Genomic DNA, 27,447 nt, shown 5'->3' on the forward strand with positions numbered 1-27,447 from the left:
TGACACCCCCCTAACTCACTCCACCCCACCCCCAACTTCCTGTTCATCAGGGTGCTATATTCCTGCTCATTTTCAATAAGTGCCTCCCTCAACAAAATACTCTGCATTACTGTAATTTTTAAAGAAAATACTTTATTATGTCATGAAAAAAGGTATTGTCAATCTACAAGATTCACACTTGCTTGAAAAAAAATCGAAAATTTATTAGACAGTATGTGGGCATCCTGTTCCACACGGGAATGAATAAGATGCTATATGTTCTCTAAAAGTATTGCACAGTCTGAAAAAACAATAACAAAAAAGGGAAGGGATGAAAAAAAAAATCACATAATCTTGGGAACCATCTCACATTATGAATAATCTACCAAGAAACATTAAAAAAAGAAAACCCTTTGTTTCTACAGTAGCTTTTGAGTGTACAGTTCTTGGAATGACTGTATTCCATTGAAGACCTCTCAGTAACAGGAAGCTTCATTTTAGCAATCCCATGTGCAAATATTAATAAAAAAATATATAAAATAATGCAATTCATCTCTTGCCATCACCCCGGCAATCATAACAAAATTTTTGAGAACTGTTTTGCTTGAAAAAAGGGTTGTTAAGCTGTAAGTTTTGCCTGAAGCTCCATCTCTGCAGCCCGTTTGAGTGCAACATCCACTAGAAGCTGAAATCCACTGAAATCCTGGTTGAGGTCCGGTGGAGTAGGAGGAGGAGTGTTAAAAAGACCACTCTGTGTGTTTGTACTTGGTCCAGATTTACATGTGTCCTCAGGGTACATGAGGGAGGTGTCTGTAAAGTTGTTGGCTGCTACCTGCTGCATATCTGTGTTCTGTCCCACACCAACTGGCTGGCAGAGAGAGAAAGGCACATCTTTCAATGTAGTCACAGTGGTATGGCAGATCACTGACGGACGAGCCAAAATCGATCCTGGGGATGATGGCTTAGGGGACAGTGGCCTCCCTATGGCTGGGTTTGGTCCAGCTGTACAGGAATGAAATGGGTTTTCCTCAAGAGCTGGCATGAAGTTTTTGATGCCCATTGCTGACTCCACTGAACTCACTTCAGAAATCTTGGCCCCACGGCGGGAAATTGTGAACTGATTTGGATCTTTGCCATCCTTTCTCAGCATGTCAGGGAGGAGCCTGCGGCGGGCGTTGATGAACCAGTTACAGACCTGAAATCATATGGGTATGCTTTAACACTGAGCAAACACAAGTTCTGAGGACCTTCTACTGGGTGCCTAATTGATGTCTCTTTGCACTAATGAAGGCATGAAAAGGCTTATCGGAACTTACAAACTTACAAAGTTATTTCAATGCATCTGAGCCCAGCCAAGAGAACTGCTTCCTGTCATAAACTCCCTCCTTCTCTTCTAATACAAATTCCCTTCTTTGTCTCATCAGCCTTTTCAGGAAGAAGAAAAGGGCATAAATTCTCAAATATCTGAAAATTATTTTAGGGAGGGAGGTTTACCTTTTAACTTTCCCTACATTAACCTATTACCCACTGCTTCCACGTTTAAGTTAATCAACTACAGGAAAACCTTTCCTGTATGAAAAGGGCCACTCCTCCCAGTTACTGATTTTTCTCAGTTCAAATGACTGTGTCAACAGACCTAACATGAATTACCTCACTGAAGTCTGTCCTTGTTTAAATATCAAACCAGTTTCCTGAGCAATAGAATAAGATTTAACCTCCTTTTTATGTTTGTTGCATAAAGAAAGGCTTTTGGGGGGCATTAAAGGAAATGCTATTTGACAGAGGACTGTCAAGAATTTGTTTCTCTAAATAGCCATTTATTAGCTTTCAGCACTAGAAAGTTTTCCAAAAAAAAGATACTCCTCCTTTTTTGAGTGGGGAGGTGCTTAATGACTTGACATACAGGAATGCTATAAAATGACGCTGGGAAAAAAGAAAAACCTTGTGTTCTTTTTTTCCTTACCTGTAGTGTAGATAGGTGTGTTTGTTGGGACAGTAATGCTTTTTCTTGCTCTGAGGGATAGGCGTTGTATCGGTGCTCATACAGCCAATCACGGAGAATCTGAACTGATTCCTTTGGCAGATTGCCCCTCCGCCTTCTCTTGCCTGAGCAAGAAGAAGAGGAAAGGTCGAGGGGGATGTCCATGCTGTCATCATCCTCGGTCTCACTGCCAGATGCAGTAACAACACCTAGCAAAGGAAAGGACAAAGTAAGCCCCTATTTTCTCGGCCACTGAGAACCAGGTGAAGGGCCAGTGTGTTCTGCCCTGAAATGCCAGAACACAGGTAAAGTCCTCAAGAGTAAGTTCACTAGCAGCACACACGAGATTCCTAACCAACTGTCAGATGCCCTTTCTTACCCACTTTCCCATAAGAGTTAACTTCTCACATTCCTTCTGAATGATGCTCAGAAAAGTCTTTCAGCAGAGAAGACAAAGCTGCACCCAAAGTGAGTGAGTTGCTTGCCACATGCCAAATGGGGGTGGGAAGGGGGGGTGCTGCAGTAGTGGAATGTGGACACCCTTCTCTTTAAGGTCATTGCTAACTAGGAAAAAACAATCTAATGAGCACCCTAATGTATATTTTAAGTGCTATTCTTCCTTCTTCAACTAATGTTTGGAGCAAAGGGAAAGATTAGTATACAATTTCCCTCACTGATAAAAGGAGGGAAAATTACACTTTTAACCTAGCAAGTATTCTAAAGATTAGTCAGAGTTCCAAAGACTCTACCTCACACTCTATAAACTTTAAAATTTCCATACATTTCAACTGCCAGTTTAATCTGAACCTAGAACAGAGCAATAAACAGAATTCAATCTTAAATTATTACATGACAAAGGGAACTGAATATGCAACCCCCAGAGGAAATCCTCTTTTGTCTGAAAGTACTTTAATCCTACTAGAAATTTTAAGAATTCACAAGTCAGAATATTTAAATCAGTCTAGCTTCCATAAAAATTAAGACCTGACCCTTAAAGACATTTAAACATAATTTTGAACTTTAAAAAATTTAAATAGCAATGTGATTAATCCTTTTTTCCTTGCAAAACTACAAAGGCAACTGAATAACTAATGGAAAACATCTTAAAAGACAACCCAGAATTTAAAAAATATAAATGATTTACAAACTATCCCATGTTTAACAGCAGCAGTACTTTTATGTAAAGTAAATAAAAAGTAACATGAAACTTAAAGGTATGCATTCTTAGTGATGTTGACTTAACCTTAATTAACTGATTTACGCTGATAAGGAATAAAAAGAGAATTACTTCTCATTGCAACAGACCACCCAATGTATTTTTAAAGATTCTTTTAAAAACCTACCCCTTTAAAACATTAAAACAATGAAATTTGAAAAACTACTCATTTAAAGATTTGTTGATAACAAATCTCGCCAGTTAATTGAGCCTGACTTCACTTGGTGACACCTATTTAGTTTTGGACTGCAGGGGGCAGAAGGTGCTGGAGGGAGTGTCTATTGAAAAGAGAGAACCTTCCAAAGACAAAGTAAAGCAAGTTCTAACAAAAGGGGAGGATGATCTGGCAGATTCACTGTAGCTCAAGGCGGAACAAACAGCCATCAATAAACCACACAAGAATCCTAAGTTTTAACCACCAGGTATTTGATGTTTCCCTTCCGGTAAATTTCATTAAACTTAAAAAAAAAAAAAAGTATACTTGAAAACTGAAACTGATTTCACTGTGGAGAAAATGACAAAAAAAACCCATGCTGAAATTTGGATGAAGAGATAGTAACTTAAAAAAAAAAAAACTTAAGAAATTATAATTGAGTTCCTGATTTACATCTCTGCGATAATTAAAGAAATCTAACTTTTTGTGTCAAGTAATTGAATGACTAAAGCAAATTTGAATACAGCAATTTGTTTAAACTGTTCAACTCTGAAAAACCAGACTTTTTTCAAGGCTATTATTCCCCTCCCTTTTTTTAATCTAGAAAAAGTGTGAAAATTTGCTCAATGAACAGTGAATTCCCAACTGTAAGTTGACAATAACAAGAGTTTGAAGGGAAGGGAAAAAAAAAAAAAACCCGGAAGTCTGCCCTTTGATCTGCTTACTGAGTTTGACAAGAAGCTTGATTTTTCAGAAAAGGGTTAGTGACACAAAAAAGCAGATTCCAGTTAAGCAACACCAAACTGCAGTGCAACTCTCAACTACGTTCTCAGTTCATTTAAATAAATGAATGCCAGGCCTCTGGACCTTTAACAAATATTTCCAATATGTGCACAAAAGCTGAAGTAACAGGAAGTGAAGACTTCAGTTCCTTGGCTACACCAGCTGATGTTTCACTGCCGCAAACCACGTTTGCTGCTGTCAGGACTGTTTTCATTAAAACTCTCCCTCCGGATTATGGCTCAACTTGGAAAAACAAAGACTTTTCCACGTTACTCATTTCCTATTGTAACAGAGCTTTTGAAAAGTTTCCCAGTTAGGACTTATTTCCAAACGTTTTTGCTTTGCTTACACCATTAAAAAATGTGGTGATGGGAGCCGGGGGGGGGGGGGGGGGAGGGGAATCACAAGCCTCTTTTACTCCATCCACATACAAGGAAATGTTTGTAAATCCACAGGGGAGTCCATGGGTCCCCCACAGCTCTAAAAAGCAATCTTGTCTTTCCTGAATAGGAAATTGGGGGGTGGAGAAGGTGTGTGTAGTGTGAATGAAGACCAGAGAGATAGTGCCCGTGGAAGTTGGCCGTTTTGAAACTCTAGAAACGGATCTAAAAAAATAAAAGCATTCTGAGGAAAAATTTAAGTATACAATTGAGGAAAAGCAAACCCAGCCAAACAAGTTTTCTGATCAGAAGCTCTCAATTGAACTCGCAGGAAAGTTTTCGGGTCAGAAGACCTCAATTTAACTCGCAGGAATCTACGCAACACCCCAGCCACTAACAAGCCAGTGCGCGCGGCGGAACTCGGTCGCAGAGCGACAACTCCAAGGCAAGAACTCGTGTCAGAAACTAGGAGCAAAAGACAGGGGGAGGTGTTTTTTCCTCATCGGAATTCCTTTTTGCTTGCTTTAATGCGATTTGAGGAGGGTTCCCCACCCCACCCCCCGTGTGGGGGGTTGACGGTTTTTCGGCCTTCTCAGCTTTCTATGACGAAACACTATTATCACAAACCAGTCTTACCAAGCCCGGCTCTGCAACTGAGTTTAAGGTGCTTTTGTTCTCAAGAAAACTGAAAATTTCAGGCGTTTCTAAAACATAAAACAGTCCAACTCCCCCGGTGTAGCGGGACAGACCTCTCCCCCGGGGCCCTGGCAGAGGGACCGCCCGCCAACGGGCAGCAGCGGTAGGAAGGGGGTGGGGGGAGCAGGACCCCGGAGGAGCCGAGAGGGAGGAGCCGAGGGAGCACTGCCAAGGAGCTTTTGTTCTGGCGAGTTCTTCAGCCTCAACTGAAATCGGTCGCTCCAACTAACGAGTCAGCACAACCAGGGGGACTTGAGAGTTTCGGGTCACGAGAAACTAGACAGGGGGCCGTGAGTCTCAACATTGGGGCGGGGAGAGGGGGGAGTCTGCCCACCTCCACAGAATTTGCCAGGAAAACCTAAAAAGGGAAAGAACGCCCGACGATCCTGCATCCCCCGCACGAGTTCTAAACCGGTCGCAAAGTTTCCCTTCCAACACGTCACCTTTCATTGTCTCCAAGAGACGGCGCCCGGCAGCAGGACCTGCGCGGTGACCCCGAAGATTCCCACAGATGCCGCCCGCGGGCCCCAGCTGAGGAGAGCGGCTGGAGGAGAGGCTGGGGGGGGGGCGGGGGGAGGCAGGAGCGGTTGGGGCGACTGGGGGGTGGGAGGAGGACACCCCGGAGTGCCGGGAAGCTGCCAGGGCCGCGGCGGGCGGTACACACGACAACGGTCTGTGGGTAGGGGGTTGCGACCCGAGAGCCGGGGTGGGGAGATCGCAAGATGCCAGGGCGCAGTGACCGGGAGACGCGGGGAGTCAAGCCTACCCTACCAGCCAGAGGCCGGGCCATGTGGCGAGACAGCCCCCGGCGGAAGCCCGGCTGTTGTTTCGGGTCGCAAGAAACACCCGTTCAAAAACACCCCCGTTCTCCCCCCACCCCTCAACGTTTCCCAGACAGTCTCAAAGAACGCGTTCCCGCTCAGGACCCGGACCTGTCACACCCCCCCGAGCTGACAGCCCTCCAGAGGCCCCATGGGCGTCTTCTCGCCGAGCTCGGTTAAATGGCCAAACTGTCTAAACCCCCACGTTCTCTCTGTCTCTGGGGGACACGCGGAGCTCTAGCACCAACTACGGGTGCCCAGAGTTTTACTTCTACTCTGGCTGGGAAAACAGATGGGAAGTTCGCATGATTCCAAGTTGGCCACAGACTCCAGCAACTCCAAAGACAACACGTAGCCCAGGGAGCCCCCTCGGGCTGGAGACCGCCCCCCGCTAACACGTCTCGGTTTTAACTGCGTTCGCCCGACGAGTCTGAAAGAATGTGTAGTTAGAAAAACTCCGGGGCGCCCCTGGGCATGCGCAGCAGCGCCCCCACCCCACCCCCGCGCAGGCTTCCCAGGGCGATTAACTTCTGTTTTGAAGCACCCCACACAAATCACAACAGAAAGACCAACTCCAGCTCACCGCCGAGCCGTGGGGGTAGCTCTTAGTCAGGGACTCAAAGTTAACTTTGAAAGGGGAGTTCACATTCTTTGACCTTCCGTGGTTTGGGCTTCCCCCCTCCCCCCCGTGCACTTTGTTTTTAAATCAGACTGACGGCAAGTTTTAGTTGTAACGCTTCCAGAACGCTTTGTGGAAACAATGACAGACTCACCCTTTGCACTTACAACCAAGCCTGCTTGTCACACTTGGACTCATTGAGCAGCACGCCGCTCGCCCCAGCCCAACTCCTCTTTCTCGCCCCCAGTTCATCGTGGGAAAACTTAGGGGCGAGGGATATTTTAAAGTCCAGCTTTCCAAAAGATGGGCACGGAAAGGGATTCGGGGCCCAAATTCGCATTCCTTCGATTGTGAAAACCCCAGAGAAGAGTGCCCAGGCCCAGCCCGGAGTGAGAGGGGGCCCCGGAGCCCAACTTTCAGACAAAGGAGTTAGCAGCCCCGCGGTCCCGGCCGCCCCCGGCTCCGACGCGGCGGAGGGGGGCCCGGGTCCCTCCGACCAGAGACCACCTCCCCGCCCGCGAGCAAAACTGAGAAGCCACGCGGCGGCTCGGCGGAGCGTGGGGTGTCGGCTGAGACAATGAAACTTGGAGGCGCACAAACAAGGCGGCGAGCTTGTTTCTTGACAACGTGCCAGCAGCGTGGAAAGGCCCGTAGTCTCCCCATAACAGCCCCTCGTGCTGAGTCTAGAAGGAAAACGGCAACTGCCATTTCAGCCGCAACCTCAACAAAGAGCCGCCACGGCTCTCGTCGGAGAGTCCCGGGCGGAAAAGTCCACCAAGTCACTCTCAGCCCGAGCCCGGCGTGGCCCGGCGAGCACATTTCCCCGGGGTTGGGGCCAAGATGCGCACGCCCCACCGGCTCTTACCTTTCTTGCTTTTCATTCTGGAGCTCCCCTCCCAGCGCTAGGCAACGCTGGGGTCTTGCAGGGACCAAGATTGGGGGCGCAGGGGGGCCAACGATTGTCTCCCTTCCAGGCGGACACTCCCGTAACTTGTAGGACGCGCTCCAGCCGTTATTGCTAAACAAGGCTCTAGGATCCCGGGCGTCCGCTCCTTGGGTAGAATTCAAGTGACACTTGGGCTTCCTCCGGCCGGGAGCTGCGGGCAGCCGGCCGGGGGTTCTCCCTAGCCCAAGTGGCTGCGGTCCCTCCCCTCCCGACTCCACACCACTCCTTTGTTCCCCGCTCCTGCTCGGCGCACCTCGGCGCTGTCAGAGTGAGAGAGGCAAGGAGGGAAGGTACAGGAGGTCTTGCCTCCGCCCCCAGCCGCCCGCCCAGTCTCCCGCCCGCCCCGCCGCTCCTCCGCCCCTCCCCCGCACCTTCCAGCCGGCGAGGAGAGCCGCCTCTCCCTGCGCCTCCGGGGCCGCTGTCACCCGTCCCTCGTGGGGGCGGCCGCGCGGCGCTGCCCGGTCCTTCCTCCCTGCTGCGCGCACGCTGCCCGCATCCCTTGCCGGGTGAGGGCGACGCCAGATGGGCGCCCCGAGTTCCTCCTCTGGGCCTCCACGGGGCTGGTGAGCGTGCTTTCGGTTAGGAAATTAATTACAAGATAGGAAAAGAAAAAAAAAGCCCCCGCCCTGCCCTTCTCTACCCCAGGGTGGGAAAGTCTCCCCCCTCTAGGTGTTTGACAGCTGCCCCAAACTCCACCGTCGCGACTCCGGGCGCAGAAGTCAGCCGCTGGTGATTCAAGGGGCGGGGCACCGTAGGAAAAGTATTCCGGACAAGAACCAACTTCTTCCAGAAAACGCGGCTGCCATTGACACGCGGGCTTGGCGCGTCGCACCCTTTTTCTCCCTGGGCTCTTCCTGCAACTGTGAGGGGCTGGCGGGAGTGGGAGACCAGAGATTCAGCCGCCCCAGGCGAAAGTCTGTTCCCCCGGGCGAAATCTGCCAGTTCCGGGCAGGATTGCGAGGCACTTTCGAAATCTAACACGTAGCGGACAGACACTTGTCATGCTCACATGCTCTTTAAAAGCCTCGCTAAGGACGGCCCGGGGCGCGCCAGCTCCGACGCGACTCGACCCGACACCCCTACCCCAGGCCCCCGCCTCCTTGATGGAAAAGGGGAGACCACGTCAGGCTGCTCATTTGTTTGGGTAAACAGTCAAGTTTTAGAACTTACCCTGCTGGGGGATCCCTTCTCTCCATTCGGTATTTCAAACAGAAACTAGCCATTAGGTAAACACATGTTCCTACTGATTTATTGTGGTTGAGTTAGTAGGGCACCAACAGGAATTTCTTGATTAAAATTAACCTTTTAAAACACCAGGTACTGTTTGGCCGCTTCCAAGAAGGGGCCCTCCTAGGGGTCTAGTTTCGCATGTGCCTACCGTTGTTTGAAGTAAATGAACTGTCATTTGGCACAGTAACATTTTCCCATCACTTGAAACACACACACACACAAACCCAAACGTAAATAAGCCTAGTAGAGACGTCAGTGCCCCAGTCCACCTCTAGTTTCGGCTTTGTGCTCTTTTTGTTTTGTAACCTCAATGGAGAACCCGGCAGACGCTCCGTGGAAATAAGGTTATGCCCGAGGACTAAGGCAGCCAGACAACTGACTAGACTTTAGAGCCTCTGTTTTAGAATCACATTGAAAATTAAAGCCAGACGCCCACCTACTCACACTCCCAAAAGACACCCCCGCCACGAGAGGCCAGAGTTTACAAAGCTTGGGTGTGTGTTTTTTTTTTTTTCCAATTACAGGGCTTAAAATGAATAAACAAGGAAAAGGCGTCATTCTAAAAAGGCAGCAGCCTTACGATTTTTTTTTTTTTTTTCTTCTGTGGTTTGCCAACTGCTCGGCACCTAAGCGAACACACAACTAAAATGGCAAGAAGGAAAACATGGTCCCCAAGGGGGAGGGGAAGCCACCCGCCTGGAAGCTACCCTGCAACTTGCTGGAGCGCAGTTCCTTCCCCCGGCCTGGCTGGAGATGAATCAGCTGCAGCGCGAGTGCAGGACAGATGTGGGGCGGGGAGGAGGTGGGGGCCGCGGGCTGGGAGGCCGCTGGGTGCTCGCGTTTGAAGGGTTGTTTGTTGCCGGGATTGGTGCTCACATCCGTTGGGGTACGCTGGAGGAGGGAGGAGAGACGCAGGGAGGAGGAGCCTGGGGCCGGCGGACGCTGCAACTCCGGGTTGAGTGGCAGGAGCTGCGTCTGGACCCGGGCGGTTACTGGGGAGACGCTTTGTTTGCTAACTTCGAAAGCGGCATCGGCTGCCGGGGCGCTTTCGAAGCCACCCAACAAAACACGCCTTTGGTATCGCGAAACCCTCCCCCTGCCCGCTTTCAGCAGATCGAGACAAAACTGTTTCCTTCTTCCGCGTGGTTATTCTAGGCCACGCGGTGGCTCTCTGCATGTGCAGGACGGAATTTTTGTTCCTGTGCTAAGTGCACTTGGCTCGTGACTGCGATCCTCAGGCAACCGAGGTGGAAACCGAGAGTTGAAGAGGATTTGTAGGCAGAAAGCAAACTTTACAGAGCCATGGGGAGGGGCGCAGAGAAGTAAAAGCCCCTTTCAAGCTGGGAGGAGGAAAAAGTCGCACTTTAAACTCTTGCTGGAGGCCCGGCTTGATTGGCCGGTGCATACCTTTTCCGCACGAGCGAATCAGATTCGAGCAGTTATTAAAAGCGGGAGAGATGCTCGGAAGAAAAACCCCGGCACAATTCTGTGTGTTGGCGTCCAGGGTTCGTGTCCCCTACTCACCCCCAAGACTGGTCCCAAACTCCTTTGGAACTTTGGATTGTTGGTGCGTTCTGGGGAGGAAGTGCCTGGATGCGGCCTAATAACACAGGCAAGGAAAACAGCCCAAAAGAGCGGGCTCAAGAAAAACCAGCAACTGCTTGTGATATTTTTTTGTTTATTTGCTTTTCTCAAGGTGGAAAAACAAGTTTCAGTTCTCGCTCTGTCAGTCTCTTAATGTCCAGGCCGGGCCTCTCTTGTAAAAGCGTTTCATTGATTTTTAAGATTCTATTCAGTGTAAAAATAAGGTCGGCTCACATTTGCGGTATGTTATTCGCTGACTTCATATGAATGATAATTAAATTGGAAAACTGAGTACAAGTGAGATGATGCTTTGGTGCTTGAGAAAGCTGTGATGTACCTTTTTCACCATTTTTTTTTGCCCCTTCAGGCACACTTAGTTCCAATTACTTGGTGACTTATCTTCTGAAGCTGCCTCAAGGACAAGGAAAGAAACAGAGTTGTGTAAGTTACTTTTCACAGCCTGCTAACCCTTCAAAAGGCAAAACTTCAAATAAACATTTAGGGAGACAAATAAACCGGAAAGGCTAATCATACATGCAGTTATTTATTTATTTATTGCTACCAGATCCACCAAGTGATTGGAGAATGTTTGTGTTACTCACTTACTCAGCAGCTATTGATGATTAAGCATGATTACTGTCCTAGGTGGAGAAATGATGATGACTCACATAGTCATTGGATCCCTTTTGCTTCTAGTCTCTGGGAACAGATATTTTTATAAAATATGCAGACTGCTAGGCTCCAAACCCTGCACCAGGGTTCTGCAATCATCTTTTTACATCTCCAGTTGGGGGTCTGGGGCTGCTTAAGGAGAAGCTGACCATTGTCTTTTCAAGGGCCTGGGCCTAGGCAAAGACCATTTGTGGTGATTTTATCAACCCCTCTCAGGACTATTCTCATCTTAGTTACATGAATAATGTAACTGGTGCCACTGCTTGTGTTTGTAATCGCCTCTCTCCTAGCCTGCACTTCCCTTACCAGCCTTCCTTTTTTTGCATTTTTCTTTACCTAGTACCTAGAGGGGATTTGAAATCAAGGGACCTAACAAAATAAATAGATAAGTCAGTCACAACCTTTCTCCATTTATTCTCAACATCATGTACCTGTACTGTGCTTTCTGTTTATGGAAAACTTATTTAAATGGTCTCATTTAATATTCAAACTAGTAAGGTATTTCAAGATAACTTAAAGAACACACCCAAATATAACAAAGCTAAATTAGGCATAAATTATCTGACTCTAAACTATTCTTTCATTCTTTTGGGGGGGGTTCCATGGATGTGGAAGGAGGCTTGGGGCTGAGCCTACCCTCAGAGTGCAGGTTAGGACACCAGGGCCTCCTGAACACCTGGCTATCTCTTCCCAAAATCTACTTGTAGTTTTATAGGTGGCTCTTTCAACTAGCCTGCTTTTTTCTTCCTCATTTTTAATTATACTTACCAAAAAATCCAAACAAGAAGGAAGTTTACAAGTAAAATATGAAAGTCCCTGATTGCCCCTGTCACTCCATATGTGAACATGTAAGAAAGTTTTCATTGTTATTTGTTGTTTTCAAGCCTCCTCTGCCTGGGACCATCCCACACCATTGCCATTTGCTGCCTGTCTGCAGCACTAGTCAAAATATGACCTAAATGTCATCTCCTAGTCAAAATTTGACCTAAATATCACCTTCTCTGTCAGAGGAATCTCTGTCACCTCACCTAAATTTAGGTTACACCCCCCCAACCCCCCACCCCACCCCACCCCACCCCATCCCTGCCAGCATCTAACTTGGGGTTTGTCAACCACAGCCCTATTGACATTTTGTTGGATAATTCTTTGTTATGGGGCTGTCCTGTGCATTTGATAAGGAAATTGAAGTCTTGGGACAAATTATTTTGAGGATAAGTATCTTACCTTATTTTGACAGATCACCATTCTGAGCCCTGGTTAATAATCCAAACAATAATGTTACTCTGCAAACTGCTTTTTCATTTATGTAACAACTTCTTAAGTGATGAGCATTTCAATAATTTCTAAAGCGTAGCAGGCACATAAAGACCATGCAATTATCTGAAATATTTGACAACATTTAGAATGTGGACACCAACCAATTCCAAGGAATTACTTTTTGTAACCTGGAACATACTTGACCCATGGTGTCTCAGCAGATGTCATCATGTTTGCAGATTTAGGGCTTTTGTTAGTATATTTGTAGAGGTCTCTGGGAGGTAGGTCAAAAAGATTCAGACTTTTCAGAAAAATTACCAAATTGCTCCAAAATCTTACTTATTTAAAATCTCAGCAAAACTACATGAGGAAGCTTCTTTCTTTATGCCTTTGCTAACTAACACTATACATTATCAATCAGTTTCATATTTATCAAACTGTTAGGCAAAAAAAAAAAAAAAAAGGCACCTGATTTTTAAGGTTCACTTTGTTTGAGAAGGTAAGCATATTTTTATGTGTTTATTTGTTCTTTTTTATTTCCTCATAACTTTTGTCCCATTCATAACTTTTGTCAAATTTTCTACTGCGATGCTTATTTTCCTGTTCTCTTTTCCTTCTTTTTTAAATTTAAAAATTTTTTTTATTTATTTTTTTTAATAGAGGCATGCTTTATTTATTTATTTATTTGTTTGTTTGTTTTGTTTATACATGCACTGGGTACAGTCAGAAGCGCGGGAGGGTGAGAGAATTCACGAGAGCCAGAGCAGGGAGCAGAGCAGGCAGAAGGACCGAAGTACACTGCTGAGGCGAGCAGCGGGCGGCAGGAGAGGTCTGCGCGCCATGTGGGACCCTCCTCTGGTGGCCTGGAAGCAGCCAGGGATCGAACCAGCGCTGCAGAGGCCGCGGGCAGCTTCGCAACCCAGCGCTCAACCGCTGCGCCACCGGGGAGGGCCTTTTCCTTCTTTTTTAAAAAAAGCAAAAGCCAGCTTGTTTTTGTGTTAGCTTAAAAGCTGACAGAGCTGAAAGCAGTGAACTATATTGAGGGAACAGGGTTAGATGGACCAATAATAAATGTAGGTATATGTCCTGATTTAAAAAAATTGCACGGGGCCTTGCTGGTGGCGCAAGGGGTTAAGCACCGCACTGTGAGGTAATCTACAGTCTCTGCAGCACGAATTGGATCCCTGGCCAGCAAGGGAGCACCCCACATGGCAAAGCAGACCTCTCCTGTCTCCCCTGCTGCTCCCCTCAGCAGTGTGTTTCAGTCAGTCTGCCTGTTCTGTTCCCTACTCTGTCTCTGGTGAAACCTCTCCCCCTCTCTCTCCCCTGTATCTCTGGCCCCAGCTCTTACATGCATAAATTAAAAAAAATTTAAATTAAAAAAATTAAAAAATGCATGTCCTGATTTTATTAAAAAATCGCTTGGAATAAGTACCATATAAAAACATAAAGTAAGATCTTCAGAATGTCATACAAGTTTTAATGTATTCCCTCTTCCCTCTTTCTGTCAAAGAGTTAATTCATTCACATGTTTCCATTTATCATCATTACCAAAGCTATAACAGGCCCATTTATAATAGCAATAAAATAATGAAATAACGAGAAGTAAAATTAATAAGAAATATGTGCAAGTTTTATGAAGGCAACTTTAAAACCCTATTGAGGGACATAAAGGAAGACAAGTAAAATGAAAGATATAACTTATTATTTCTAGTAAGATTCAATAGTGAAAACTTAAAGATGTTTATTTTCCCCAAATCGATCTTTAAATTCAAAGCAAGTTCTATTAAAATACCAACAGGATCTCTTAAAAATCGCCACAGTTCATCAAAATTAAGCACCTCTCATGAACTAGGGAAATTCTGAAAGGGAGATGGAACTAGGGGTGTGGGAAGGAGGGCAGGAAGCCCCTCCCGATTTTAAAATGCATATCGCACCTGCCAGAAAGAGGTGTTAGTGGAGCAGGAGAAGGCGGAAGCCCTCTCTGAGGCTGCTGCAGTCCCACGTTTTTTTATTGTACCTTCCTTTTCCTTCTTCCATGTTCTTTCTTTCTTTATGGCAATTGAGTTTCGAATCTGTAGTATTTTCCTTCTCTCTAAAAACTTTTAATATTTTTTGGAAAACTGCCGTTTACCATCAGTTTCAATGACTAATAGCCCACTGTATCAACATAATTTATGTACCAATCTCCACTTATTGGACATTTAAAATAGGAATCTAAAATAGGATGTAGTTGTTTCTGGGCTTTTAAGTCTGACTCCATGGTCCAGGAACCATGGGTGGTTAATCATTAGCAAGTGTGAATAACCCCCAACAAGGACATCCTGAGAATTCATTATTTGTTACCTTTTCTAAGTAATAATAACAAAGGTTGTCAAACCATTTACACTGTTAATTTGAATGACCAAATCGCAAAATTGGAAAGGTTAATCCTACTACTGGTAATTTTTATAAAAAAATTGGCCAAGTATTACAACATGTCAAAATAAGGTAAGATACTTTTCCTCAAAATGAACTAATAAGTGCTTTCAATATATGGATGGTATATCCCCTGAAAGGCACAGGACATTTCAATGAAAGCTTTGGCTTCTAGTGGCACATGTGTAAAAGAATATAGTGGCACATGTGTAAAAGATTATATCAGCATATAATCAAACATACTAACAGAAGGAAAGAATGGTATGTAAGATTTCAGATACACCAAGAAAATCACTTTCTAATGCGTTTTGATGTTTCTGAAGCTTAGGCTCAAATTAGTTTTAGTTTGCACACCATAAACATACATAATAATATTTAATGACTGCGAGAGGAAAGACAGCAAGGAAGTGGTGGGTAGAAGTAGCCAAAACATTCTGGAAGTTACCATATATGGATGGATCAGCATATCCCCTGAAAGGCATGGGACATTTCAGTGAAGTCTTTGGCACATGTGTAGAAGAACAACAATCTGTGAACTTCCAAAGTGTTTATCAAGCCAATGCAGGATGTCAGGCAATAGCCAAAGCAAATCTTCCATATTACCTTCAAACACAGTAAAACATACTCACTTCCAAACTACTTGGATATACCTTTTTTTTTATTTTGCATACAAGAACTAGGGTACAGGCCAGAGGTGCAGGAGGTGGGGGGTGGGTGAGAGGATTCACCAGAGATACAGTAGGGAGCAGAACAGGCAGATCCACTAAGATACACTGCTGATGGGAGCAGCGGGCAAGACAGGAGAGGTCTGCTGCCCCTGTGGGTTATTTCCCTGGCTGGGGATTGAACTCATGCTGCAGTGACTGGTGGTATCTTGATTGCCTGAGACTTTAACCCCTGCGCCACCAGGGAGGCCCCTTTGTATACTTTATTTTTAAAACTTAGACATGTTTTATTTTATGCTTCCTACCTACTCTGGAAGCTCTCCTCAGCAACACGTTTACAGCATAGACTCTCCGGTTTCCTCTTCAAGGGGCAAATAATTGTCTAAATCAGTCCTTACTTTCTGCTTCTCTCTGTGTTTGGCACCAATTCACACACATATTTACTCGTTCTGAATACATTTTATTTTTTTAGAAAACCTGAATAGTAGTCAGGTAACCTCAGAAACAAGGATTCTTTCAGAATCATAATGTCTTTGTTTTGCTTTCTCACTTTTTATCACGGAAATCTTTTCAATACATCTACAGGTGGAGATCCCAAGATAATAACTCCCCATACCCCATCATTGAGTTTCAACAATTACCAGCCAGTGACCACTCTTGCTTCATCTATACCCTCACATGCTTCCTTTTTTACTGTGCTATTTTGAAGCAAATCCCTGACTTCATATTTCTGGATAAAATTATAATTAATGTCCTGGCTTGCCTAGTCTAAATGATTTGTTTACTAATGGGGCTAAGAAGTCCCAGAATTATGCCCTATTGTATTTTCCTTTCAAGATGTTTCTGTTCCTATGGTTTAACATTTTCTTCTTGCCAGAGAATACAATTAGATTTTATCATTAGATGGTACGCAAAGGCTTTTAGTTCTACTGGCCTATTTTAGGCCAGTAACTGAGGTAAATTTTCTCTTTTGGACAGTCCTACCCTCAGATGCCTATTTCCATTTTTCCTATTTGAACTTGTCAAAGTATGAGCCCTGATTTTTTGAGTTAAAGAAACCTGTTCACTAAGCTATAACTTAATTGTCTCATTTTGAAGTCTCTGAAAATTGTTTTACTTTATTGAGACTTTGAAGTCTCTGAAAATTGTTTTACTTTACTTTTGACAGGAGAGGAAATTTCTCTGGTTGGGTGAATAAATTAACATAAGAGGTTAGTAGGAGAGGGGCCTCCATGGTGGCACAAGGGGTTAAGACACAGCACTATGAAGCTATCCGCAGCAGCCACTTAAGTGCAAGTTCAATCCCCAGCCAGAGAGGTGACCTACATGGCATAGCAGACCTCTCCTGACTTGCCCACTGCTCCCCTCAGCAACGTATTTCAGTAGAACTTCCTGTTCTGCTCCCCACTCTGTCTCTAATGAATCTTCTCACCCCCCACATCTCTGGCCTACACCCCAGTTCTTCTATGCATATATAAATAAATAAATCTTTTAAAAAAATATTAACTGAGAAAATATGGCTGCTGGGAGACAGTGAGGCAGATCTGGGATTTCCTTGATAGAAGCCCCTAAGCTGAAGCTGAACCCCAAAGAGAGGAACCTAAAGATGTTTGAAGATGTGATCTCCATAGGGACGCTCCTCATCTATGTGGCCCTGCTGTGAGTCACTCCTTTATCTTAAAGACATTGGGTAGCCTGTGAGGATTGCTTAGCACATGTGAATACATGATATGAAGAACCTGGTTCCGGTTCCTGTTCCTATCTGCCATGAATGGGGCTAGAAAGATGTAAGAAAGTCTCTGGATGGACATAAAAATCACTTGTTAAGAACAGATTGTTTCTGGTAGCTGAACGTCATAGCTAAACATAAAATTATTTGCGAAGTATGAAAAGATTTCGGTGATCACAGTACCCCCATGCCTGTGATATTCAACCTCCATGATTGTGGTCAAACTCCATTTTATAGCAAATATTAATTTTAAGGCAATTACATCTGCAATAGCACTGTTTGTCTTATTCCATTAGGTCTAGGGGAAAAATTAGATTTGTGAGCTTATCTGAATGCTTTTTCTTCCCTCCTTCATCCCTTCTCTCTTCTTTCTTCCTTTCTCTCTACTTCCTTTCCTCTGTCTCTTTCTTATAGTTCTTGGACATATTATCCCTCATTGAAATCACTTATCAGGGACACAAGGAGTTAAGTCTCAGCACTATGAAGCTATCTGCAGGATGAGTTTGATCCCTGGCCAGGGAGGTGACCCACATGGTGCAGCAGACCTCTCCTGTCTCACCTGCTGCTCCCCTCAGCAGTGTATTTCAGTAAATCTGCCTGTTCTGTTCCCTACTCCGTCTCTAGTGAATCCTCTCACCCCCCTGTACCTCTGGCCTGTACCCCAGCTTTTGTATGCATAAAAAAATAAATCTTTTTTAAAAAAAGAAAAATTACCTATCAGTAATTTGTTCTAAGCATTTTGTACTTCATAAGAATCCCATTTAGTTTTAAAAACTACACATCTCTTTCAAACAAAAATGGATCCAGATTTCTTGAGTTAGTTTCACTTTGCTTTTATCTAATGAAATCTGTTCATATAACCATCTTCTTTTTTTTTTTTTAAAGTTTTGACTTTATTTTATTTTATTTTATTTTTTTAGATTTATTTATTTATCCATACAAGCACTGGGTACAGTCAGAAGCACCGGCGGGTGAGAGAATTCACCAGAGCCAGAGAGGGGAGCAGCAGAGCAGGCAGAAGGACCAAAGTACACTGCTGAGGGGAGCAGCGGGCGGCAGGAGAGGTCTGCGCGCCATGTGGGACCCTCCTCCGGTGGCCCGGGAGCAGCCGGGGATCGAACCGGTGCTGCAGAGGCTGCGGGCAGCTTCGCAAGCCAGCGCTCAGCCACTGTGCCACCGGGGAGGCCCCTAACCATCTTCTTTATGTGAAAGAACATAGCAAAAACCTACATAAACTTTTGCTTGATCAGTCTCTTGTCACTTCTCATTTCTCTGATCACAAAGACATTTTCCAAAGGAATTAAGGTTTTGTAACCCCAATGACTAGTCTCCTGACAATTTGTTGAGCCTCCAAGAATTCTTGGGTCCTGCCCCTAGTCTGAAATACAAGCCTTTCTATGTAACTTTGAAATCCAATTCACAAAATAACCTTTCTCCATTTTCATACCAATGACGCTTTTTAGAAAACGTTTCGTTTCTCTTATATAGATATATTTTTTTTCGTGCGTAGTGTTTTATTCCCGTGTCAGCTGGGCCGCGCTGCCCACCCTCGGGCTTCCCTCTTTCCCTCCCGCCTCAGATCGGCCATGCCATCTGGTGCACTGTGACCACGCGTCAGACACGGCCGGGCCAGCTCACTCGGTGCAGAGGACGGCCACGCCACGTTCGTAGAAGCTGCGTGGGTCTTCCTTGGTGGCGATCGTTTCTCTTATATTTTAAACCTGCATCTGCCCATCTCATTTATCCCACACCCACACACAAAATGCATCTCTTAATTTGCAAATTGCAATCAAATTATTTCTGCATGAAAAATGCAAAATAAACTTTAGTCCAGAATAAAAATAACATCAATTTTGTATTGGATTTCAGTGCAAAAAAAAGAAAAGATTTCAGTTACTGTTAAGTAATCCTTATCAGTTAACACATGGGCTCAGCTAGGGAAAAAAAAAATTTTTTTTAATACTATAATAAGACCTTACATTCATTCCTCATTGATTAGTTTATCACCACCACCACCACCCCCAATACATACACACACACACACACACACACAGAGAGAGAGAGAGAGAGAGAGAGAGGAATGGGCCAAGTTTGCTTTGAGGAAAAAGCTGAGGTTTGGAAAACCCACAAAAAGAGTTTGTGCTCTTTCTTCCAGGTTAATAAAATTAAAGTTTTATTTTCTTTTACCTGGAGGTTTCTAGAGCTATAATCTCCATTCACTCTAGGCATTATTTGAATGCCCTTAGAAACAAAACAGAACAAAACTAAATCTGTGTACTTCTCTTCTAGAATTCAGCTTCATCTGTTGCATCAATTGACTATTTGTGAAACCCTAAATATAAATATTGCCTCTGCTCAGTTGTGGGATCTTGCTTCTCTACTCTCACGAATTTTCTGCAATGAACTTGGATCACTTACTTATACCATCATAAAAAGCAAACTGTTATTTTTAAATTAAAAAAAAAATCTATCTTCAGCACCAGATTCCTACTCTACATGGAAACAGAAATAGCAGTATTATTCACTTGACAAATATATTTTGAGTGCTCGCGATTTTTAAAGCATTAAGTTAGTTGATGCAAAAATTAAATAAATAAGCAAAGAACAAAAGGGGATTTGCCCAGGTGTCCCAAGGAAGAGAAGAATAATTCAGTGAATTTCAAAAATTGAAGGTGTAAGGTGTTTGTATGTAACTGCATATCTAAAGCCTGGAAAATGGATTCATTCTTTGATCTTGTTGCACTTTTAGGGATTTATTGTATGGTTTGGTAGTCTGATTTGGTAGGTTAAAAGGGAGTTAAGGAAAGTAAACCACAGAACATAAATTGAGGTCAGATTACTAGACTGGATGGGGTCAGGGCCCTGCTCCATGGGAAATGTTGCTTATTTGCTAACACTTTAGGAAGATAACGTTTGTCGTTTTCTCTAAACTGGATTAGAGGCAGAGAGTCTGGTTAATAAAGTTTTAAAAGATGATAAGTCTGAAATTTCATTGTGCCTGTGAAAATGGATTTTTTTTTTCACTTGCCACTTTATGTTTCTAAAAGTAAGACTAGATTTACTGCGCCTTGATGTTTGATGCTGTACAGGTAATTACTGCCAGCACTTAAGTGTAGAAAACAATTTACTTTTGTTTATACTATAAAAAAATAACGAGAACCTTGATGAGAACATGAACCCACTTCACTCCAGGCCCCTGCCAGAATTCAGAATGCATTAAATCAGCTATTTTACTTTATTTTGTGTTTTTCAGTCATACTGTAGAGGTCAAAGTATGTGGAAGGGAGAGGCCTGCAAAATGCTTGATTTCTCAGTGTTACCCGCATCCTTGGGAAGTGTTATCCTGCAAACAGACTGTTGGCTAATTACTGTAGTGATTAAGATTACCTCCCAAGCCAGTTCATAACTATTATTTAAATAGACCATTTCTCACTTTGATTGGCAAGATGTTACAAGATCTCTGGTGGGAAAGGAGGCTATTACTTAGATGTTTTTTATAGAATGAAATTACAGTATATAATCATTCCTGGGGAAAGCTCACTGATGTTGTGGGTTCAAATGTATCTCAGACTGTCAACCCTCATTTTTGGGGGTATGTTTAGTAAAATATAACTAACACAAAATTTACCATTTTAATGTTTTTTGGGGTACATTTCAGTTAAATTGTTATTCTACCTTTGAGAACATTTTTATCTTTCTAATTGAAACTCTATTCCCTTTAAATAACTCCCCATTCTTTTTTTTTTTTTTTTTAAAGAGGAGGAGAGTGGTTTCTTTCCTTTTTTTAAAGATTTATTTATTTATGCATACAAGAACTGGGGTACAGGCCAGAGATGGGAAGCTGAAAGGATTCACCAGAGACAGAGCAGGGAACAGAACAGGCGGACTGACTGTAATACACTGCTGAGGGGAGCAGCGGGCAAGACAGGAGAGGTCTGCTGTGCCATGTGGGTTGCTCCCTGGCCAGGGATGGAACTTGTGCTGCAGTGGCTGTGGATAGCTTCATAGGTTGTGTCTTAACCCTTTGTGCCCACCAGGGAGGCCCAACTCCCCATTCTTACTGCCCACCACCCAGTCCCTGGTACTTTCTACTTTCTGTCTCTATGAATTTGACTACTCCAGGGCCCCTGTGCAAGTGGAATCATACAGTCTTTGTCCTTATATGTCTGACTTTTTACCACTGTCCCCCACCCCCACTATCCCCTGTGTCCGCTTGTCCCTTACCCTTCCTTTCCCACTCCCTTTTAACCCCAGAACCTTCAAGATATTTATTGACGTCCACTAGTTTTTGAAAGTGTTTTATGTTACATGTCTTTCTTATGAATGTCCAATGTGTGTTAACTTTCTTTGCTACACATAATTTTCTCAAATTCCCTCCATTTGTTACAAGTGGCTACGCTGCATTTCACCCTCTCTTGTGATTAGGTAATACTCCATGGTGTGTATTTGACCCATCCATCCACTGAAGGAGATTTAGACTCCTTCCATGTCCCAGCTATTGTTAAAAACAAACAAACAAAAACGCTGCTGTGAATATTGTAGTATGTAAGTGTTCTTTGGCAATGGTTTCAACATTCTGTGAATATACACCCAAGAGTGGATTGCTGGGTCACAAGGTATTTCTATTTAAAAAAATTTTTTTTTAATTTATTTATTTATATATATAAGAAGTGGGGCACAGGTGGGGGGGGGGTGAGAGGATTCACCAGAGACAGAGTAGGGAGCACAACGGGCAGATTGCTAGAGATACAGTGCTGAGGGGAGCAGCAGGCGAGACAGGAGAGGTCTGCTGTGCCATGTGGGTCACCTCCCTAGTCAGGGATCAAAATTGTGCTTCAGTGGCTGCAGATAGCCTCATAGTGTTGTGCTTAACCCCTTGTGCCACAGGAAGTCCCCATTTTACATTTTTTTTTAATTTATTTATACATGCACTGGGTACAGTCAGAAGCACAGGAGGGTGAGAGAATTCACCAGAGCCAGAGCGGGGAGCAGAGCAGGCAGAAGGACCGAAGTACACTGCTGAGGGGAGCAGCGGGCGGCAGGAGAGGTCTGCGCGCCATGTGGGACCCTCACCCGGCAGCCAGGGAATGAACGGGTGCTGCAGAGGCTATGGGAAGCTTCACAGCCCAGTGCTCAACTGCTGCGCAACCAGGGAGGCCCCTTTAGAGGATATCTTCTGATATCCTCTTTGAATTGCCTGTTCGCATACGCTGCCCATTTCTTTCTTTTTTTTTTGAAGATTTATTTACTTATTTATACAAGAACCGGGGTAGAGGCCAGATGCATGGTAGGGTGAGAGGATTCACCAGAGACAGAGCGGGGAGCAGAACAGGCAGACGACAGAAATACACTGCTGAGGGGAGCAGCGGGCGAGACAGGCGAGATCTGCCGCACCATGTGGGACCCTCACCTGCTGGCCAGCCGGGATCAAACCGGCACTGCAGAGGGTGAGAACAGCTTCACAACACCACTCAACTGCCTGCGCCACCAGGGGCGGCCTGATTTACTTTTTTAAAAGATTTGTTTTTTAGTTACTTATGCATATAAGAACTGGCATACAGGCCAGAGGTGGGTGGGGGGGGGGAGGCAGTGAAAGGATTCACCAGAGACAGAGTGGGGAACAGAACAGGTGGATCTACTTAAATACACTGCTGAATAAAGCAGCAGGTGAGACAGAAGAGGTCTGCTGACCCATGTGGGTTAACTCCTTGGCTGGGAATCGAACTGGTGCTGCAGTGGATAGCTTCATAGTGCTGCATCTTAACCCCTTGTACCACTAGGGAGGCTCCCAATTGCAGGGTTTTTTTTAAAGAGTGGTAAGAATAGAGCCCCCCTGGTGGCTTAGCAGTTAAAGACAGCACTATCAAGCTGCCGCCACTACAGCACAGTTTCAATCCATTGCTGGCCAGCGAGCAACTCACGTGGGCGGCAGAACTCTCCTGTCTCATGGGCTGTGCGCCTCAGTAATGTATTTCAGTGGATCTGCCTGTTATGCTCCCGACTCTCTCTGATGAATACTGTCACCAGAGAGGGGTGGTGAATCCCCCACCTCTCGCTTACTTCTCAGTTCTTATATGCATAAATTAATAAATCTTTTTTAAAAAAAGAGTGGTAAGAATAGTACTAAGATATCTTATATATTTTTCACTACCCGTATTTCTCAGATTTTGGTTCATAATTTATACACAAACACATAGATAATCATTTCCCGCATATGTCCTCTTTTTCTTGAATCATTTGAGAATGAGTGATGATATATTGCCTCTTGGGCCCTAAAGACATCAATGTGTATTTCTTAAGAATAAGGAACTCCTTTTATATAATTATCAAAATTAGGAAAATAACATTGATATGATGCTGTTACCTAGTACATGGCCCAGATTCATGTTTTTCTAGATGTCAAATGTCCTTCATAGGAATGCAAAAATTTCTAGATTAAGATTCAATCTGGGATTACATATTGTATTGACTCTTTAATCTGGAACAGTCTACTTTGTCATTCATGACCTTGGCATATTTGAAGAATAAAGACCTGTTATGTTATACAGTGCCTCTCACCTTGGCATTGTTCCATTTTTCCTCATAATTAGGTTGAGGCAGTGAGCGTATGATCTCAGTGGATTATATTAGGTGACAAAAGATTTCAGTGTTGACTTGTCCCCTTACTGATAATGCTAGCTTTGATTATTTTTAGGTGAAGATGGTGTCTGCTAAGTTTCTCTACTGTAAAGGTATTATTTTTTTCTTCCATATTTAAGACTTCTTGAAACAATGTAGTTGATCTATTCTTAAAATTTTCACCCTCTAGTTTAATAATCTTTTCTTATTCAAACTGAATTAAAATATTACCACCATACTTATCAATTGGTGAATTCTAGCCCTATTATTTCTTTTACATTTTTGTAAAGATTTATTTATGCATACAAGAGCTGAGGTACAGGCCAGAGGTGCAGGGGGTGAGAGAATTCACCAGAGACAGAGTGGGGAACAGAACAGGCAGATCAGCTGAAATACACTGCTGAGGGGAGCAGCTGGTGAGTCAGAAGAGGTCTGCTGCACCATGTGGGTATCTCCCTGGCCAGGGATTGAACTCGTGGTGCAGTGGCTATGGATAGCATAGGTTGTGTCTTAACCCCTTGCACCACCAGGGGGGCCCTCTTTCTTTTACATTTTCGTGTTTGCATTCCACTTTGTGGAAGAGACTTTTCATCTCCAGTTGTTTGCTTGTTTGTTTATAGCAGTATGAATTTGTGTGGTCCAATTTTATTCAGTGGGTTATAACTGATTTCTATTACTTATTTCACTGCACAGATTGTCTCATATTTGGCCAGAGTGGGTGCCTCAAACTGGCTCCCTTATCCTTTTGGTTTGCCTTCATTCCTTGGGAGCCTTTATATTTTCTGGTACAGAGTCTGTGGATATCAGAAGTACTTTACATGTACTTTCTAGTTAGTCACACAGAATATTAAATATATGTATTCAGGATGAAGTTTCAATAAAATTACTAGTTTTTATTGATTCATCAAAAACACTTTAAGTGAAATTGTCTATTTTTTATGTCAAGACTATGTGACACTAAAGATTTATTTTTCATAGCCTTGATTTGTGGAAGCCCCAGCAATTTTATTTCCATTTCTTTTGTACCAACAGTACAAATGTCAGCACAAGAAAACAGGCAAATAATGTCTTAGTATTGTTATGAAAATAGTTTTGACATCATAGACCACCGGAAAGTGTCTCAAGGAACCCAAGTGTGTGGACCACATTATGATCATTGTTGCCATAGATTCTTTTCACTTTTTCAAAGAATATGTTCTGTAAATCATACCACATCAGCTTAAACATATAATATGGTTGTGTAATAGTCTATTGTGTAGTGTAAATCTACCATACTTCAATTACTTTTTTATGTTTGAGTATTTAGACTGCAATTACAAACCATGTTGCAATGAACAATGTTGTGCATATGTATTTTCATATTATTGAGAGTGTGTCCCAGGGACAACTTCCTAGAAGTGCAATTGTTAAAAATAAATACTTGAGTGGTTTTGTTAGATATTGCCAAATTCTACTTCACAATGGTTGTGTTGATTTGCATTTCCACCAGCAGTGAATGGGAGTTCCTGTTTGTCCACAGCCTTAGTGACAAAGCATAATACAAAAGACATGTAATTTAATCATATTTAGCCCCACAGGTTATCTACAAAGCTGAAACCAGTCTTCTCTGAGAACTTTCTCCTCCAATATTTGTGTAGGGGTTAATTAAATTATGTGAACACTAGCCAGAACTGGGCCAGGTTCCCTATGCTAAGAACTCTGAAATTAAGACTTCTTTTAGGAAGTGAGGTAAGTCAGGGCCAGTTCAATCATAGTTGGTCATATACCAACCAAAACAGAGGAAACAGGTTTGCAGAAACTGAGGTAAGAAAAACCTCAGATCTTGAAGAGTTCTCTTCCTATTTTATTTTTTTAAAGCTTTCTTTCTTTTTTTTTTTTAATAGAGGCATGTTTTATTTATTTGTTTGTTTGTTTGTTTGTTTATACAAGCATTGGGTACAGTCAGAAGCGCGGGAGGGTGAGAGAATTCACCAGAGCCAGAGCAGGGAGCAGAGCAGGCAGAAGGACCGAAGGAAGTACACTGCTGAGGGGAGCAGCGGGCGGCAGGAGAGGTCTGCGCGCCATGTGGGACCCTCCTCTGGTGGCCGGGGAGCAGCCGGGGATCGAACCGGCGCCGCAGAGGCCGTGGGCAGCTTCGCAACCCAGCGCTCAACCGCTGCGCCACCGGGGAGGCCCTCTCTTCCTATTTTAGATCCTCAAAGTCTTGACTGAATTTCCAATCCTTAGCTCATGAAAGAGACTTGTTACATGTTATCATTTGCTGATAATATTACTAGTTAATTATTTATAATTAGAAGAACCATAATTAATAAAAAATAGTTATAATACAAAGATATATAATACTTGATCATAAACCTACAGTAGTCAGGTTATCACTTTGAATTACTCTGACCCAAATAAACATAAGAGAACTTTATTTCTATGGCAAAGTGTAAACATAAGTTTTCCAGGACTGATATGGCAGCTCTGACATGTTGGCTACCATAGCATCTCCCTAGTAATCTAAGATGATTGCATTAGCTTCTGCTGTATATTAACCTCTCAGCAACTAGGAAGAGAGAAAGGAACAAGAGGAGACATGACTGTTCCTTTAAATAACCTAACAATAGGTTATATTCTTCCTACATCCAATTATCTAGAACTAATTCACAGGTCAAACCCAGATGCGAAGGAGGCTGAAAAATAAAGCCTTTGGCTGAATGACCATGTGCTGATAAAAAATTCAGGTAATTATATTGTTAGAGGAAGAAGGAAGAATTCATAGAGAGGTGACTATCAGTCTCAGTTACACTCTACATTCTGATCAAACAAGTATCCATGTTCACACTTCTTCTTACCTATAGAACAATTTTTTTCCTTGTCCAGGTGAAACAATACAAAGTTTCATCTGCCCTTAACATTGCTTTCAAAATCCAGGACCTCTGAGTAACATGCATTGCCCCATTAGAACTACTTCTTACTCTTTCATGTGAACATCTTTTAAAAAATACATTATCTGTCCTCCTTACCTCCACCTACCAAAAAAGATAATGGTGAAAAGATAATGGCATCATAAAACCCCTTTCAGAAGTAGATAGAGGGCCTCCCTGGTGGTGCAAGGGGTTAAGACGCAGCCTGTGAAGCTAACCACAGCCACTGCAGCACAAATTGGATCCCCAGCCAGGGAGCTACCCACATGGCACAGCAGACCTCTCCTGTCTTGCCCGCTGCTCCCCTCAGCAGTGTATTTCAATCATTTCACCTGTTCTGTTCCTCCATTCTGTCTGGTGAATCCTCTCACACACACCCCACACCTCTGGCCTGTCCCCCAGTTTATGTATGCATAAATAAATAAATAAATCTTTAATAAAAAAAAAAGAAGTAGATAGAAAGGAAGAAAAACAGCTACCACTGGACTATAATAATAATGTAATGCCCACTGAGCTGAAAGATTTCCTGCCCTGGCAATAAAGTGTGTTTCTCCATGAGACCTGAACTCTGCCAAGCAATCTCTTTGGTCATTGTCTTTTGGTTTTTTGCTTGGGCTCTGGAAGGTTCTTCCATCAATGATCCTCTGTAATCACATCTGAAGTGGTATTGAAGAGTATGCTCTCATGTTTAGTTGTGGGAACCCTGAGGACTGTGTGAGGGGTTGAAGAATTATGGAATTTTGAAAGCCAGACTTATGTATTCTTAATATGTTTCTGATATATTTCCTTC

At 43.6% G+C, this 27,447-nt stretch overlaps 1 protein-coding gene across 1 annotated transcript; it reads right to left on the reverse strand.

Moving 5' to 3' along the window:
• Positions 1–598: 598 nt before the first annotated feature.
• Positions 599–8,381, reverse strand: TGIF1 (TGFB induced factor homeobox 1; the record flags this gene model as incomplete). Its single annotated transcript, XM_084251759.1, has 3 exons — positions 599–1,174; positions 1,943–2,169; positions 8,357–8,381. The coding sequence occupies 3 exons, from the start codon at positions 8,379–8,381 to the stop codon at positions 599–601; spliced, it is 828 nt and encodes a 275-aa protein (XP_084107885.1).
• Positions 8,382–27,447: the final 19,066 nt, after the last annotated feature.

Source organism: Talpa europaea, assembly GCF_964194135.1.
Source record: "Talpa europaea genome assembly, chromosome: 13".
NCBI classification, from domain to species: domain Eukaryota; kingdom Metazoa; phylum Chordata; class Mammalia; order Eulipotyphla; family Talpidae; genus Talpa; species Talpa europaea.